Raw genomic sequence first — 17033 nt, 5'->3', positions numbered from 1 at the left:
TTTTTAGTGATATTAGGTTATACAATTATTGATTGATAATATGAGCTATTATGTAATATAATTATATTAGTGACTAGGAAATGGATGCACAAAAAAAAGTGGTAAACCAACCGATGCACTGTTTGTAAATTTATGAAGGATGATATTTTTATGTTTTATGTGGTAGGTCTATGTTGTTTTGTTGTTAAAATAAAATAAAAAAAATTTAAATTTTTTTTTTACAATATTTTGCTAACATATATATTAAACAGATGTGTACAATCTGATTCTCATTTTTAACTTAATTTTATTCTCCGTAATATTTAGGTCCTTGAGTTACATGAACAGTTTGTTTAGTTTTTGCTTCCAAACAATAGTTTTAAAAATCTTTATAAAATATTAAAATTCATTTAGTTGAGGAAAAGAAAAGTTTGGATATTTAATGGAGTTGTGCAGAAGATTGGCTTGTGTTCACAATATGTTTAAAACGGCAGCTTGTTTTTTATTAGAGCATGAAAAGAAACATATCAGATAACATATTCAGTAGAGAAAAAATAGATTTGTATCATCATAACATTCATTGTGAAACTAAGGGTGTATAAAAAAGGATTTTAACTTTAACTTTCCAGACATAATTCCAGACATTTCTCAGATATTTTTATGGCAGGCTATAAAATATATGTTTAATATTATCAGTAAAGGCAGATGCTCATATATTCTGAAAAGATAAACATTTGTGACACGGTGGCAAAAATATATTTGCTTTTTCAAAGTTACTATAACAAACATTTCTCTATATGTCAGAGTTCGTATTTTAGGACATCTCAAAATATGTTAAAAAAATATAAAATATTTTATTTATGAAATCTTGTGGATTATATATATAATAAAAGAGAGATCACAGTCAGTGCCACATAAATATCCACTGATGTTACTGACGTCTGTTTTCCTACCGAATCAAAGGTGGAAATATTCTACATTGTTATATCTTCTAGTCAGAAAGAGTGATTTAAAAATTCTAAGCATATCATATTGCCTTAAGTTTATTTTTGATACCTACTTTGTTTATTTCAGTCACAGCCACTGATTGTTCCAAGTTAGAAATGGTTATATGAATAGTATCCACTAATTGTTCAGCAGTAGTATATTCTATAAAAGACTTATCAAATTGATCACATCATTCCCAGGCTAGTATGCCCCAAATTTAAAATGCCTGTAGTCCTTGTGAGCTGTTCAAGCAAATTGCCTCAGAGATGTTAAGCTAATTTGACTAAAATGTAATCTCATCTATTGTTTAAGATTCTAGATCTTTTACTTGAAAGATGGCACATATGAAATTCAACACTGAAAAAGCAAAACTAAAGAGCTCAGGTAGTCCTCAATTTAAGAACATTAGTTCAGTTTACTATCTATATCATGAGTTATGATTGCTGCAATGCCCCTCCCCCAATAATGTGATTATAGTTTGGGCATTTGGTAATCTGGCTGCTTAGGAACACTGAAATTGCCTCCACTCCACCCAGCTGGGTCCATTGGGCCTTCTTTCATTCAACTGGGTTCCCACAGGCCTTGTGCCTGTTTCCTGCCCAGCTAAGTCCCACACCCTTGGATTCTTCCCTGCCATGCCTTGCTCCATTACCTCTTCCAAAGAGTGCCCAGCCAATGTACCACACAGCCTTATACAAAGCCACTTCATGCCATTCTGGAATTAGCCATAATTCACAGATCGAAAGAATTGTGGCCTCTTCCAAAATGGTATCAGCTTCTAGGATGGCAGCTACTGTATAGGAAGGCTGCACAATTTATCAGCTGGGTACGCTTTCCAAAAGGTGATCTTCAGAAATCACCTTTCCAAAACAGATGTACGCCATGTGCCGTTCCAAAAGCAAGTGCCATTTTGGGAGCATCTTAGGGACAAGGTAGCTCAGGGGCTAAGATGCTGAGCTTGTCAATCAGAAAGGTCAGCAGTTCGAAACCCTAGTGCTGCGTAATGGAGTGAGCTCCCTTTACTTGTCCCAGCTTCTGCCAACCTAGAAGTTTGAAAGCATGTAAAAATGCAAGTAGAAAAAGAGGGACAACTTTGGTGGGAAGGTAATAGTGTTCTGTGCGCCTTCAACATTTAGTCATGCTGGCCACATGACCAGACATATCTTCGGACAGCGCTGGCTCTTTGGCTTTGTAACGAAGATGAGCACCGCCCCCTAGAGCCAGAAATGACTAGCATGTATGCGCAGGGGGAACCTTTACAGTTTTGAACATATGATATAATGTATCAGTATATGTGCAAATCCAAGCAGTCTTTTGTAATTGAAAGAAATTTTGTCAATGTACAAAGTGCCATCCAAGATTTTCTGATATGGCCTCCATTGTGTCAATAACCACTGGGACCACCATGAGTGGTTTATGTTAATCTTTCAAGTTCAGTTTTCAGATCTTGATAGTTTGTGATCTTCTCCAAGGTGCAGTGTCATTGCACCTTGTACAATGAAATTAAATGCCATCTTCAGTGTACATTATAAAAATAAAACACAAACACACATCCTTCACATTCTATACAATTGAATTGAAAACCCGATATTGCATTAATATTGCACTATACAGTAGAATTCAATGTAGTTACTGCCCTGGTATAGAAGCTGTTTTTCAGCCTATTTGTCCTTGTTTTTATTAATCTGTACTGTCTGCCAGATGGTAATAGTTCAAAAAAAAAAAGGGTGCCCAGGATGAAAAGGATCTTTGAGAATGTTTTGAACTTTCTTAAGGCAGCAGGAGCTATAAAGCTCTTCCAAAGAGGGGAGAGGGCAACCAATGATCCTCTGGGCAATGATGTTAACCCTCTGGAGTGCTGTCCTATCTGCCACTGTGCAATTGGCAAACCATACATAGGTGCAGTAAGTTAAAATACTTTCTATGGTACAATGGTAGGTCACCAGCAGTTTTTCATTCAGTTGTTCTTTCCTGCAAACTCTCAGGTAGTATAATCTCTGTGAGGCTCTTTTGATTAGTGCTGCAATATGAGTGCCCCAGGTCAGGCCCTCTTTTATTGTAACATCCAGAAACTTAAAACTGGCCACTTATTCCACTCAGTCTCCATTGATAAGCACACATATGTCTGATCTATTTCTTCTATAGTCTACTGTAAGATCTTGGTTTTATTGGTGTTAAGGACCAGGTTATTGTCTCCATACCATGAAAGCACTCATCTCAATAGGCAGACTCATTGCCCCCCAGAGATGAGTCTCACCAGTCTTCTACTAAGCCCTAGTATTACCACATCAATAAACTAGTTCTTTCCTTCCAGCCAGTTAAACCTGGTATGTTATATGCCAAAACTTTATCAGTTTGTATTTAGATATCCCACAATATTTTACAATGCTCAATTTTACTACTTTTTCAACATATGTTGCTACCAATTTTTAATTACTGGCACATGATAATTTTTACAGATTTTCAAATGAACACTTTTAATGACTGGAAATATTTACTTCCAATTCACTTTGGAAATGTTTAATTGGGTAAAATAGGTTAGTCTGTAATATCTATTAGTACTTTCAATATAAAAAGAGTTATTTCCAATCATGTTTAACATTTTTGTAGCATTTGTTGAAATTGGATTATTATTATTAAAGACCAGGAGTGTCAAACTCAAGGCCTGCAGACCGAATCTGGCCGTGGGGTGTTTAGATATGGCCCGTAGGGCTGCTCTGGAAAAAACTAAGGACCGACCTGTGGTGCCTCTGCCAGTGAAAACAGATCTCAAGAGGGCTGGCAGAGGGTTGCAGGAGGCAGTTGCAGCCGAAAACCGAGCTCATTTTCACTGGCAGAGCACTCAGGTGCCCATAGGCACCTAACACAGGTGACATTGTGCTGGCCACACACCCCTGCCCCATCAAACACAACTCTGATGTGGCTCTCAATGAAATTGAGTTTGACACCCGTTATAGACAGTCATTAGGATTAGATTTTAAAAAGTAGAAAAACATTTTGCTAGATGTTTTGGTCAGCACTGATTGTTTGCTCATCAACAAAACAAACAGGATTTAGAGACTATTTTATATAAAATTGAACAGCGTATGGAATGAAGATGTAGCTGATTGTACTTTAACAGACAGTGCTAAATTGCTAATGTTGAACAATGTTAATTTTTTTCCTTAATTAGTTTTTCCTCTTTTGGTGGTGGTGGTGGGGAAGGGTTCTGCACTTCCTATTTTTTTCCCTTTTAATGTATTGTTTTGTTAGGATTTTTTTTGCATGTGTTATCTATTTCATATAATCCTCAATAAAATCATTGCAAAATGTGAAATTTAACAATTGACTATACTTACAAAAATTATCAAGGATGCCAATCAAGAGAGGCTTTGTTTTTTAGCTTTTCATCCTTTAGTATAGGGGATTTTTCCGTAAACACCCCAGTGGGATAGCTTGGACTCAGACAGCATGACCGGCCCAAAGCATCCCAGTGATGTGGCACTACTTGAACCCAGGTCTCGCTGCTCCTAGTGCATCACCTAAGCTCTTGTTGGAGCAATCCAGGTGTCAGACCCAGCCTTCAGCAGCAAGAGGCGCGCCTGGCAAACTGTTAGGTTGCAGTGCTACCGATCACTACCATAGCATACTTAACTAAAAAAACGTTGCAGCATCTCGGCGTGCTTTCGGACGCGCGTGGAATTTCTGCCTCATTTTAAAATCTCGAACGTTTGAAAGACAGACCCGAGCGTTTTGTTTCTTAGTCTTCCAGAAAATCGTCAGGAGAAAAACAAACTCGGGCGGTTAAAAGCGGGGCCAAAGAGATGCAAATTACGTTCCAGCACCCGCCCACCCGGGCAACCGTTAACAGCCATCTCGCGGTGAATTGCCTCGCAGCCCACTCTCCCGCCTCGATCCTTTCCTTTTTGAACGAAACCTTCCGAAAACTCTGATTGGCTTGAGGCCGCTCGGCTTCTTTCGGCGCCTGCGCAGCAGCGAAGCGGCCGGCCGTTTCCTTTCTCCTTTCCTGTTGCTTCTGATTGGAGGCGGCTGGAGGGAGCCTCGTTTAGGAGGCCGCCGATGCTGTCTCCGGTGGCGGGGCTCCTACGCCGCGGCAAGAGAAGTTTGGGGGAACCGGCGGCCTGCTTGGCTGTTCGAGAATCCGGCGGGAGGCTGAGGTGAACTCCGACGGCGGGGGGTTTGTGGGAAATGGGCGCTCAAGAACGAGGCGAGGGACGGTGCCTGTTTATTCGGCTCCTCAGTGGCCTGTGAGTAGAGAGGGACGGAGGTGATTTTGAAAGAGTTCGAGCTCGTTTGCGAAGGGGAGGTTTTATCGGAAGATGGCTGTTCGTCTCTAAATGTTAATGGAGATTCTCAGTCATCCAGGTCAGCGTTGTCCCAAAGGTGCTTTTTCAAGAGGGAACTGGACTTCCTTTCTTTTTCTTTTTTTCTTTTCCTTCAGGACGTTTCGCTTCGCATCCAAGAAGCTTCTTCAGCTCTTAGAAACTGAAGAAGCTTGTTGGGTGAGAAGCGAAACGTCTTCAAAGAAAAACGAAGAAAGTCTAGGTTGTCCCTTGGAAAAAGCAATCTTTGGGGTGGTTCGTCTCTATATGTATTCAATTGCAGTTGGGGTCGCCTTTGTTTTCTGGAGCTGACAAGTTACTTAAAGGCAGGGATGGTCAGCATCCTTGCCCTTGTGCTTATCTCCTCTCGCCCTGTATCAGTTTTTCTTCTGGTGACTGTCTCTTTAGACAAGATGCTCTTGCGGTGGGAGGCTTTGCCTCGCACCTAACTGAGTGGAGAAGAGGCATCCCAGCAGGTATAACTGGTAAGAATGCTTTTTCTGGGTGGTCCTGGCCAAATTAGAGATATATTCAGAGAATTTGCAGTATAAGTAGTATATGGCGTCTTCGTCTTATGATTACAATTGAGTCCACAATTTCCATTGCTAGGGAAAGCATTTAAGTGAGTTTTGCCCATTTTATGTCCTTTATTTGTGAGTTTTTAAATGAATCACTGTTCTTAAGGGAATCGTGATTAAAATTTCATTTTAATGCATGCTGATTAATGTACATTCAAAGTGACAATGAAGTTATTTTAAGTCTATCATTAAAGCAAATCTGGCTTCCCCCATTGCTTATTGGAATCAGCTGGGATGGTTACAAATGGTGATCACATGATCCCAGGACAGTGCAACTGTTATAAATACATGCCAGTTGCCAAGCATCCAAATTTGGATCATGTGATCATGGGGATGCTGCAATGGTAGCAAGTGTGAAAACCAGTCAAAGTTCACTTTTTTTAGTTCCATTCTAACTTTAAGTGGCTGTTAAACAAATGGTTGTAAGTTGAGGACTGCCTATAGTTCTTTTCTACCATTGGTAATTTTCTATCTGTGAGCCTTCAAAATTTATAGCTTTTTTTTTTTTTAGAATAGAATAGAATTCTTTATTGCCCAAGTGTGATTGGACACACAAGAAATTTATCTTGGTACAAATGCTTTCAGTGTACATAAAAGAAAAGATACATTTCTCAAGAGTAAAGAATCATAAAGTACAACTTATTAATAGTCATAGGGTACAATAAGAAATCAAATCATACTAGGAAACAGTCAATATGAACCGTAAGGATACAAGTGACAAAGTTACAGTCATACAGTCACAAGTGGGAGAGGATGGGTGATAAGGAGTGATGAGAAGATTAACAGTAATGGACTTTGTAAATAGTTGGACAGTGTTAAGGGAATTATTTGTTTAGCAGAGTGATGGTATTCGGGAAGAAACGGTCCTTGTGTCTAGTTGTTCTGGTGTGCAGTGCTCTATAGCGTTTATGTCCAGGACGTGAGCGGTCTGTAGATATTTTCACAGCTCTCTTTTTGCTTTGTGCAGTATACAGATCCTCGATGGAAGGCAGGTTGGTTGTAATTGTTTTTTCTGCAGCCCTAATTACTCTTTGAAGTCTGTGTCTGTCTTGTTGGGTTGCAGAACCAAACCAGACAGTTATAGAGGTGCAGATGACAGGCTCAGTAATTCCTCTGTAGAACTGAATCAGCAGCTCCTTGGGCAGTTTGAATTTTCTGAGTTGGCGCAGAAAGAACATTCTTTGTTGTGCTTTTTTGATGACATTTTTGAGGTTAGGTGTCCATTTTAGGTCTTGTGCTATGATAGAACCTAGAAATTTGAAGGTCTCTACTGTTGATACTGTGTTGTCTAGTATTGTAAGAGGTTGTGGTATAAGAGGGTTTCTCCTAAAGTCTCACCATTTCTATGATTTTGAGTGTGTTCAGTTCCAGATTGTTCCGGTTACACTACGTATGAGGCAAGTTGTACAGCCTCCTGTCTGTATGCAGATTTGTTGTCTCGAATGAGGCCACTGTTGTATCATCTGCTAACTTCAGTGTTTTAACAGATGGATCATTTGAGATGTAGTCATTGGTATATAGGGAGAAGAAAAGTGGAGAAAGCACACAGCCTTGGGGGCAGGGTGTTAATTGTACAGGTATCAGATGTGATTCTTTCTAGCTTCACCTGCTGCTTCCTGTCTGTTAGGAAGCTTATGATCCATTTACAATTCTGTTCAGGTACCGTGAGCTGGTTTAGTTTAGTTAGAAGAATGTCTGGAATGATGGTATTGAATGCTGAACAAAAGTCTACAAAGAGGACCCTTGCATAGGTATTTGGAGATTCAAAGTGTTGTAGAATGTAGTGTAGAGCCATATTAACAGCATTATCTGTCGATCTATTTGGTATACAAACTGCATGGGATCTAACAGCGGATCTGTGATGGTTTTCAGGTGGGACAGCACTAGCCTTTCAAAGGTTTTCATAACTACAGATGTTAGAGCAACCGGTCTGTAGTCATTCAGTTCCCTGATGGAGGGCTTCTTTGGCACTGCGATGATAGTAGAGCGTTTGAAGCAAGAAGGAATATAGCACATCTCTAGTGATTTATTGAAGATTTGGGTGAAGATGGGGGCCAATTGGTCAGCACAGACTTTTAAGCAAGAAGGAGTTATCTTGTCTGGCCCTGGTGCTTTTCCTGGCTTTTGTCTGTGTAATAGATCTTGCACTTCTTTTTCTGTGATCACCAGAGGTTGTGAACCCAATGGGTTGGGGTCAGTTGTAGAAGGCTTGGCTGTTGTTGGTGTGCTTGAGACGGGGTTTGTGGAGATAGGTGGTTGTAGTAAAACAGATTCAAGGTCATCTGCTAATTGTTGATTTCCTTCTTCCTAGGAAGGAGGTTTGCTGTGGCCAGTGATGTTTTTAAGAGTTTTCCACATGTTTGCTGGTTCATTTGTTGGGAACTGATTCCTTAACTTTTCAGAGTTGCTTTTTGCTGCTCTGATCTCTCTTGTTAATACGTTCCAGTTGGATCTTCCATTAATTTGTCCTTTTAAGCCTATCTGTACTGTTGGCCATCACCAATAAACAGAGATCATACACTGACAAAATATTCCCAAATGAAGCTTCATTGGGAATATGAAAACAGCTTTTCTTAGTCTTCTGTTCTTTACAACAAATGATTGTTTATAAGTTCATTTTATCATTGTGGTTTGGAATTTTGGGACTTGCAGTCAAACATTTCGATGCTTGGAGATTGAGACTGAGGACTACTGATAAAGGTACTGACTTAGAAACCATGAGATTGAGTTCTAATCACACTTTAAGCATGAAAGTTGGCTGGGTGTCTTTGGGTTAGTCACTCACTCTCAGCTGAATCCACCTCAGGAGAGAGGTTAGGAGGGAGATCAGCAAAGACTATAAATTATGTTTTCTGCGGAAACTGTATGCTATAGACCAGCGGTTGCCAACCAGTGGGCCGTGAGAAAATTTTGATGGGCTGCAGCATGCTGAGGTGGGGCAATCCTGCAGTCTCCTTAGCAAACCCGTGTCATGGCTGCTGCCTCCTGCCTCAGCTCATCGAGGTAAGCAGCAACAGGAAGAGCGCAGACCTGAGCCGCAGGAAGCAGCTGCCCTCAGGTGAAGATGTTGCAAGTGGGAGGCTTGACCCCCCTCTTCCTCCTCGCCAGAAGCGCTCACACGCTGAGTACGAAGGAGGAGGCTTCTCGGGGGCCAGAGGGGCGGTGAGTGCTTTGTGAGTGCTTCTGGCGAGGAGGAAGAGAAGCTGGTGTGTGTGTGTGCAGGAGATCGTGTCCTCCCCTCACAGGCCAAGAAACATCCAAGAAGAGCTCCGATGCTGCGATCTCCAATGTCCCTGCCCTCAGGAGCTTCTCTTCCTCGCCAGAAGTGCTCACACGCTCAGTGGGAAGGAGGAGGCTTTTCAGGAGCCAGAGGGGCAGTGAGCGCTTTGCGTGTGAGTGCTTCTGGCGAGGAGGAAGAGAAGCTCCTGGGGGGGGATCAAGCCTCCCCCTTGCAACATCTTCCCTTGAGGGCATCGCTGGCAGCGACGCAACCTCCTCGATGCATGGAGGCAAGAGACAGAAGGTAACACAAGTTCAGAGGTTCCTTCCCCCCACCCCCTTGCAGTCCAGGCCTATGCCGCAATCTCCCACGCGTATGAGTCCATCCGCTGCCGTATCACCCCTGTTGCCCCACCTTCCCTACAGCCATCTGGTCTTCAGCATGTGGCTCATAAGCCCAGAATGGAGGTTGCCCGCTGTGCTGAACCATGTGTGCCCGCGCCTGCCATTCTTCCCAGCAGGGGGAAGCGACCCCTCTCGGCTTGGACTCTGGATTTGGGACTGGTATGTCAACTGGGACTGGGATGACTCACCCGTGGGACTGCCAAGTAGCAGCTGCCAGCTCCTTTCTCCACACGCCAAATCTTACCACGGGAAAGAGCAGCTGGGGTTATCAGTGTAGCCACTCAACTTGTTCATAATCGCCCTACCCGGAGAAGGAGGTGCTGGAGGAGGAGGAGGCAGTAGTGGAGAAGCTAGCCAGGTGTTAAAGACCCGGGGGGGGGGGAGGCTTCCAGCTTGGCCCTCCTTCTCTCCCCAACTCCAGATAGCCACACCTGGCTAAGGAGGGAGAGGTTTTCTCTGACTTGGGGGAGATATAAAATGACAGGAGGCCAGATTTGTGGGGGGGGGAGGGAGAGTCATGTCATATCTCACCTGGACAAACAAAGTAATAAGTCTAAATTTCCAACTGAAACACAAATAAGCAGGCAAGTCCAGTAACTACAGGGTTAACTTCCTTAATCCGAAAACATTCTTGGCAGTCTCACGCCAGCTGTCTGCCTAGTCCGATAAGAAGCATAAATCACAAGCTGACGCCACACACAGGAAAAAAATGCAGAAGCTTCTCTCATAAAACAACATGTCCCGAACAAGAAACCAGAGCTAACACGCCCACTTTTATTCCCTGTGGGGCGTGTCAGTCTCTCATCTCAGTCTCTGATTTGTCCTTTCTTTTTACGTTGCATTTCACACTTTTGCCTGCATCTTTGCCTTGCATCAAACCAGCATTCCTCAGCTTGATCCTCAGTCAGAGGCTCTGATACGTTCTCCTGATTATCTGCCGACACCTGAAGCACAATCAGGGGGGAAGATCCTGCTGAGGAGGACAGTCCTGGGGAGGAAGGCAATTCCAAATCCTCCAACAAAGCAGGCTCAAACCTCAGAGCCAAATCCTCCTCTTCTTCATTTACCAAGTCCTCAACCTCTGACAAAGCAGGCTCAAACCTCCGAGCTACAACATGTGTGTGTGTGTGTGAGAGAGAGAGAGAGAGAGAGATTGCTTTGTTCGGGTATTTTCCCACGCCACTGTAGTTGTGCTTTTAAAGTTGTAGCAACGTTTCGGCAGAATCTCATCTGCCATCATCAGGCTTCTGTATTGTGTCCGTCTGTGAGTCAGGGGGCAACAACTGTGGGGGCCCGACTCACAGACGGACACAATACAGAAGCCTGATGATGGCAGATGAGATTCTGCCAAACGTATGCTACAACTTTAAAGCACAAATACAATGACGATGGGAAAATACCGAACAAAGCTGAATGCCATACATGTAAGTACCCATGAAAACTTAAGAAAACACACACACACACACACACACACACACACACACACACACACATATATATATATATATATATATATATATATATATATATATATAGTTTTAAAAAGTACATTTATATTTAATATAAAAATAAAATTATATTAAACATCTTTTTTTTAAAAAAAATCATATTAGTGGTCCTCAGGATTTAAAAGTATGAGTTTGGTGGTCCCTGAGGTCTAAAAGGTTGGCAACCCCTGCTATAGACTAGGCATGTGGAATGGTGTCTGTGTGAGTTAACCATTAAGTCAGAACATCCTCCACCCCAGTTTCTTTAGACCTTCTATCAAATGTTTTGCATCTGTTGCCTCCTCAAGAAATAAGTATGCCAGTAATACTGACATATTACTCATGGCTGATGCTGTAAGCACACGCACATATCTTAGTCCTCCATTGATTCGCCAGTCGCTTGCATGTGAGGGCGGTGTCTTCCCTCTTCTTGAGCACCATTGGATTAGTTATTATGGGTATGTTAAACATCACATGGATAAGGTTCTTAATAATACACTATGTTCTATGGAAGCAAATGGAACTTAGAGCCAAAAGTAGGAGGAGTGGAATAGCAATATTTATTTTTATTTTTCTGCTTTTTGAAAAGTAAACAAAAATTGGGGGAAACACTATAGGTTCCAGTGCTGACTTGTGGGAATATCCCAGAAGACACTTGAAATATGGCTGCAGGGTTGAGAACTGTTGTGAAACCTGTTTACTTCTATTTGAAAATCCTTGTTGTCTTACTTAAGAGTACTGTGTATAGTTCTAGCTGTAGTGTGCAGGTGTGGACAGAATAACTTTTCCACTAGAAAGTTATATGACACTTGAAACTGCTACTACAATTGATCCAATGTAGCTGCCTTTCTGTCAAATATGCTACAACTCTTGCAACAATCAAGAGTTTGCTCCATAGATAAGTGAACAATGCTTAATTACAAACATCAATATATAAGTATAGTAGTTAAATCAATTTTGTCCGGCACTCTCCTCCCACTGCTGCCAAAAAACAACCTCAAGTTGAACCTTGACTGCTCCTGCTTAATTAATTGAACATTTGGATTTCAGAGGCATTCGTGTCTATTGGTGAAAGTTAAAAAAAAACAGCCCTTGTTTTTGTGATATTACCGTATTTCCCCATGTATAAGCACCCCCTTTGCATAAGCCACCCCCCCAATTTTTGGACTGTGAAGTTTTGAAAAAAAATATTTTAATAGAGAAAGAAGTTATGAAGAAAGAAAATTTACAAAGAAACAAAATTCGACGTCTAGATCTACAACTTCGGTCATGACGCCGAAAGCGGTGCGGGCGACGCTAGCAATCTACGCATCGGAACGAGAGTAGGAACGAAGCATTAGCTAGCCGATGCCTAGCGTATGCATTTCTATCGCGTACTCGCACTCGTAATCGTATCATCACGTACAATTTTTACAAAAAAGTATAGCATACTGCTGGAAAACCAGTTTATTCCTACTTTATTATTTTATGCATTTTTCACGTATAAAAAGTGTACCTGCTTTGTATATGCCAGCCCCCTACTTTTTGGGCTTGAAAATTTTGGAAAAAAGGGGTGGCTTATACATGGGGAAATACGGTAATAACTCTTTGTGGATTTTTATCACTTTTTATAGTGGCAGTTTTATGTATTGTTTTTGTTCTCTGAAGGCTCTGAACCCACAAATATTAAGCTTGATTTAAAACATAGTGTGTCCAACCATACTTGGCCAATAAAGAATTCTATTCTATTCTATTCTAGTAACTAAAGCAGAATTCTCTTAGATTGCCACTTTATGTTGTTAAATTATTATTCCATGATTTTTTCTGTCTGTAAACTTAAAGCTTAGTATTTTAACTCTTTTTTAAAGATAATGAATGATGAAATGTGTGTAAGATGCAAAGCTGATAGCATTTCCTCTTAATATTTTATTGCTTGTTAATTTTTGGATTATTGTTTGCTTGTCTACTTGCTACAAACATTGATATTAAAGATAAAAAGTAATTAGGATAATATCTTACACTAAATAAATGAAGTGGGAATTAAGCATGTATTTATTGTTTTGGCTAATTCTGCTTGTATTTTTAAAAAGATTTATTTGCATTTAAATCAAGTAATAATTTCCTTGAACTATCAGTATTTTAAATTTTCCTAACTATGTAAGTGCATCTCTATCTCACTTTTATTCTTTTTTTTTTTTTAATTTTAGGAAATGCATTATTTTGAAGAGGAATTAACTTGTTCTATTTGCTACAGTATATTTGATGATCCTCGTGTACTGCCATGTTCACATACATTTTGTAGAAATTGTTTGGAAAGTATTCTTCAGATATCAAGCAATTTTTCCATATGGCGCCCCCTTAGGCTTCCTCTGAAATGTCCTAACTGTAGAAGTATTGTTGAAATTCCTCCATCTGGTACAGACTCTTTGCCTGTAAACTTTGCATTAAAGGCTATTATTGAAAAGTATCAACAAGAGGATCATCCTGAAGTTGCTACCTGCAGTGAGCATTATAGACAGCCACTAAATATTTACTGTCTACTAGACAGAAAACTTGTGTGTGGCCATTGTCTTACCATAGGAAAACATCATGGCCATCCTATAGATGACCTACAAAGTGCCTACATGAAAGAAAAAGAAACTCCTGGAAGACTCCTTGAGCAGTTGACAGATAAACATTGGAGTGAAGTTTGTTTGCTTATTCAGAATCTAGAGGAACAGAAAGCTCAGTGTGGGAGCATTGTTCAGGAGGATAAAAAAACAGTTTTGCAATATTTTAAGAGACTTGGAGATGCGCTTGATCAGAAAAAACAAGCTTTACTTGCAGCTCTGGATGATGTAAATATGCAAATTGAGACAGAATATGAACCTCTCATAGAAATGTTGAAAGGAATACGAGAAGAGCAACTTGAATTAATGTCACTGAATACATCGTTTCAGGAGGACGAGTCTCCTCTTCACTTTCTGGAGAAAGTTGAGGAAATACGTCAGCGTGTTAAAATTTTAAGGGAAAAACCATTACCAGTGATTAAGCCAGTTGAAATCCATCCTCGAATAGGACAGGTGTTAAAAGATGTGTGGAGCAAAATTGAAATTAATCAGATTAACAAAATTCTCACTCCCAAAATAAAGCTAATTTCAAAGCAAAATGTATGTACCCAGGATTGTGACAATGAGACTAAACCAGCTAAAAAATCCTTCTGGTCCTTAAGTCCTTTGGCAGTTATATTACTTTCTTTTATTCTTCTTATTGCTGCCTTTAGCCAGCATATATTAATCTTCATAAATGAAATAATTTTTCCATATATTTTTGATACCTTGCAGATAATTTATCAAGATTTAAGGAGAAGATTGCACATAGCAGTGGAAAACACTATGATATACCCCTGATTTAAATGAATAACATTTTTGCTTTCAATAGCAGCTTTTTGCCCTGCTAAGAAAAATACCTGAATTCTAATGGATTTAATTTTAGCTTGATGTTAAATTAAGGTTTAATTGATATCAATGTCTTTTGTCAAAAGTGTCAGAAGATGAAATTACCTAGCATTGCAAATAGGCCAGTAACAGCCTGTACTATTTGGACAAATGTTCAGTTTCTTCTCAGTGTGCATGCAGGGGTAATCTCTTCCCACAGAAGAGCATGTAAAGATTGTGTGAGAATTGAGGTGAACTATAGGATCCTTAGGGCTGTCTGAGCTTGTTTGTTTTTTTACAGATGTTTTATTACCCAAGGTAAGGAACCCTAGGTAACATCATCAACCACTAAGAACACTTCTACCAACACTGATAGTGCAAGACACTTGTACATAAACAGAACAAACCTCACTCACTTCTAGTAGTAATGGTGTTGCCTAGTTGGGTAATGTAATGTCTGCAAGAAAACAAGTTTAGATGGCACCAGGGACCCCACAGTTCAACCCTAACCTACAAATATTCTCTTCTTTGGGGATCAAGGTTGAGTTTGTCTTGACTTGATGGTTTAATCTGGTCGCATCTTTGTTATCTTCACATCCATAATTTTTATACACTATTGATTTATGTAACATAATACTAATTATCCTAAAACTTTATTTTAAATTGCTTTTCCCGTTAGAACAAATATTGAAGACTAAATATTTTTAAGTGTTTCCTTATGAAAAAGGAAGTTAGATGAAACATTTTAGTCAGTTCTGATATAGCATGACCAGGAAAGATAAAAAATATTTTTATTAATTCCTTCAATTAGAGATACTGACGGATAGGGAAGAATATATTTCTAGTCTTAAACATTTAAAATTTATATTACGTCATCTGAGTTTTCATAAAGCTTAATAATTTTTTAAAGATCACCATTTGCAATAAATCTCCCAGGGGTTCTAGTTTTAGTTCCACAAAGATTTGAGCCTGTCATTTCAAACGAGCATTATAGTGCCTCAACAATAATGTTATAACTGGTTGCTATTTTACATCTTTCACTGAGGCCTTCATTTTTCTTGGAAGACATAATAGTATTCAATAGCAGTGAGAGAGAGAACTTTCCAGTAAATAACCTGGCATTACCTGACAAGATTATCATAAATTGCCAGAAGAGTTTTAAAATGAAATTGCTTGATAATGAACTGATCCTGGCAGTTTTTAGTTCATGCAAATAGCAGTGAAAATTATTAAATGAACTAAAGAAGCAGGGCCTATCAGCTTCAGAATAGAGTTTAATGAGTTTGCTATAAAGATTAATGGACTTGTTTAACATGGTATCATGTTGCGAAAAGAGATGTTTGGTTGTTACCACATAAAATGCGATTACTAAAAAGGAATACGTATACACTATAAATGTGGTTTCAGAATAAATATTGTCATCGTCCTTAACTGTAGTTGGTTCAACATAAACACAGCAGAAGAGCCTGGAAGAAAATATATTTTAAATAATGTACGGTAGTAGCGTCTTTTCTGTTAGACACACCACATATGGTGTACAGCAGCTGCATGATCAGGGAGTAGGGTTTTTTGGAATTTGCTATCTCCATCCTCAGTATTGATTCATTCATGCTTTTAAATTTTAAAATTTGTAATGGGTTTTTCAAGTTTCAGAATTTGTACTTTTAATTAATAAAAAATTCATTTAGCTATAATTGTATTAATAGTTATATTTTTGAAGCTATATTAAATAAGTGTAGAAAAATAAACTTCTTGGGAAAGACTAAGATTGTAAATGATAAGAAACACCATGGTATCTTTTCAATATGCATGTTTGTTCATCCACACGTTAGGTTTAAGTGCAAATATCACTTGTGATTTGCTTTAATATGGGGGTCACAATTCATGACATTTTCGCACAGTTGGGTTTTATTTTTCTGAATGTGAATGCTGCCCAACCTCAGGGAAATGGATCTTTTACAAAGAATAATAAATATAACTTACTAAATTTTAAACAACAAATCTAGTCTAAAGTGTACCTTGTAGCAGAGGCACGAGGAATCTATAAATGCTTACTATTACACTTCGGCAGTTTGAGACTCTATAAATGAGATAAAAGTTTTCAGTGATCTAAAAGAAAATCCCTATTTATCCCATAGCTCAGTCTGAACCTCTAAGTCATTACGCTATGTTTTCTCTTTAGAGTGCATGCCATATAGAAATCAGGAATATTCACTTTTAAAAAAATATATATTTAAAACTGTTGACCTTTGTAAGTAATCCAATCATATCTGAAATGGAGCTAAACTATTTTGGTAATCTTTCAATGCTGAAATGTAAATATAATGAGAGGACGTATTAATTTCAATGTACAGTGATCATGAATGCTCAAATCAGGTGGCGAACAAAACCACCCGGGTCACGATTCAAAAATCAAGTGGCGAACAAAATTGGCATGGAAAGATCCCCTTTCCGTGCCAATTTTACCTTCAGCGCCATTTTTTTGACTGCACGCATGCACAGTCGGTCGTGCTTCCAGACATGACCAAATCGGATCTCGACTGGAGTCCGGGAACAGTGGACCCGCGGCTCCACTGTACATGAGATTAAATTGCTTAGATTATATCAAAGGCATGTTACCTAGCAGCCTTAGAAACAGAGCACCTCATTTTAGGACCAACT

At 39.5% G+C, this 17033-nt stretch overlaps 1 protein-coding gene across 3 annotated transcripts; it reads left to right on the top strand.

The window, feature by feature from the left end:
* The first annotated feature begins 4985 nt into the window (after positions 1–4985).
* TRIM59 (tripartite motif containing 59) lies at positions 4986–16066 on the top strand. Of its 3 annotated transcripts, XM_087933364.1 has the most exons (3): positions 5018–5123; positions 5697–5773; positions 13164–16066. In XM_087933364.1, exon 3 carries the CDS (start codon positions 13167–13169, stop codon positions 14343–14345), a length of 1179 nt encoding a protein of 392 aa, XP_087789490.1. In that variant the 5' UTR covers positions 5018–5123; positions 5697–5773; positions 13164–13166; the 3' UTR covers positions 14346–16066. The 3 variants fall into 3 exon arrangements, with proteins under 3 accessions (XP_026561611.1, XP_026561610.1, XP_087789490.1); XM_026705826.2 differs by lacking the exon at positions 5697–5773 and having other exon boundaries at positions 4986–5123; XM_026705825.2 differs by lacking the exon at positions 5697–5773 and having other exon boundaries at positions 5017–5213.
* Positions 16067–17033: the final 967 nt, after the last annotated feature.

Source organism: Pseudonaja textilis, chromosome 4, assembly GCF_049901715.1.
Source record: "Pseudonaja textilis isolate UNSWEBS1 chromosome 4, rPseTex1.2, whole genome shotgun sequence".
Taxonomy (NCBI): Eukaryota; Metazoa; Chordata; class Lepidosauria; order Squamata; family Elapidae; genus Pseudonaja; species Pseudonaja textilis.
The sequence above is the reverse complement of the archived record's forward strand: the minus strand, read 5'-3'. Positions and strand labels throughout refer to the sequence as shown.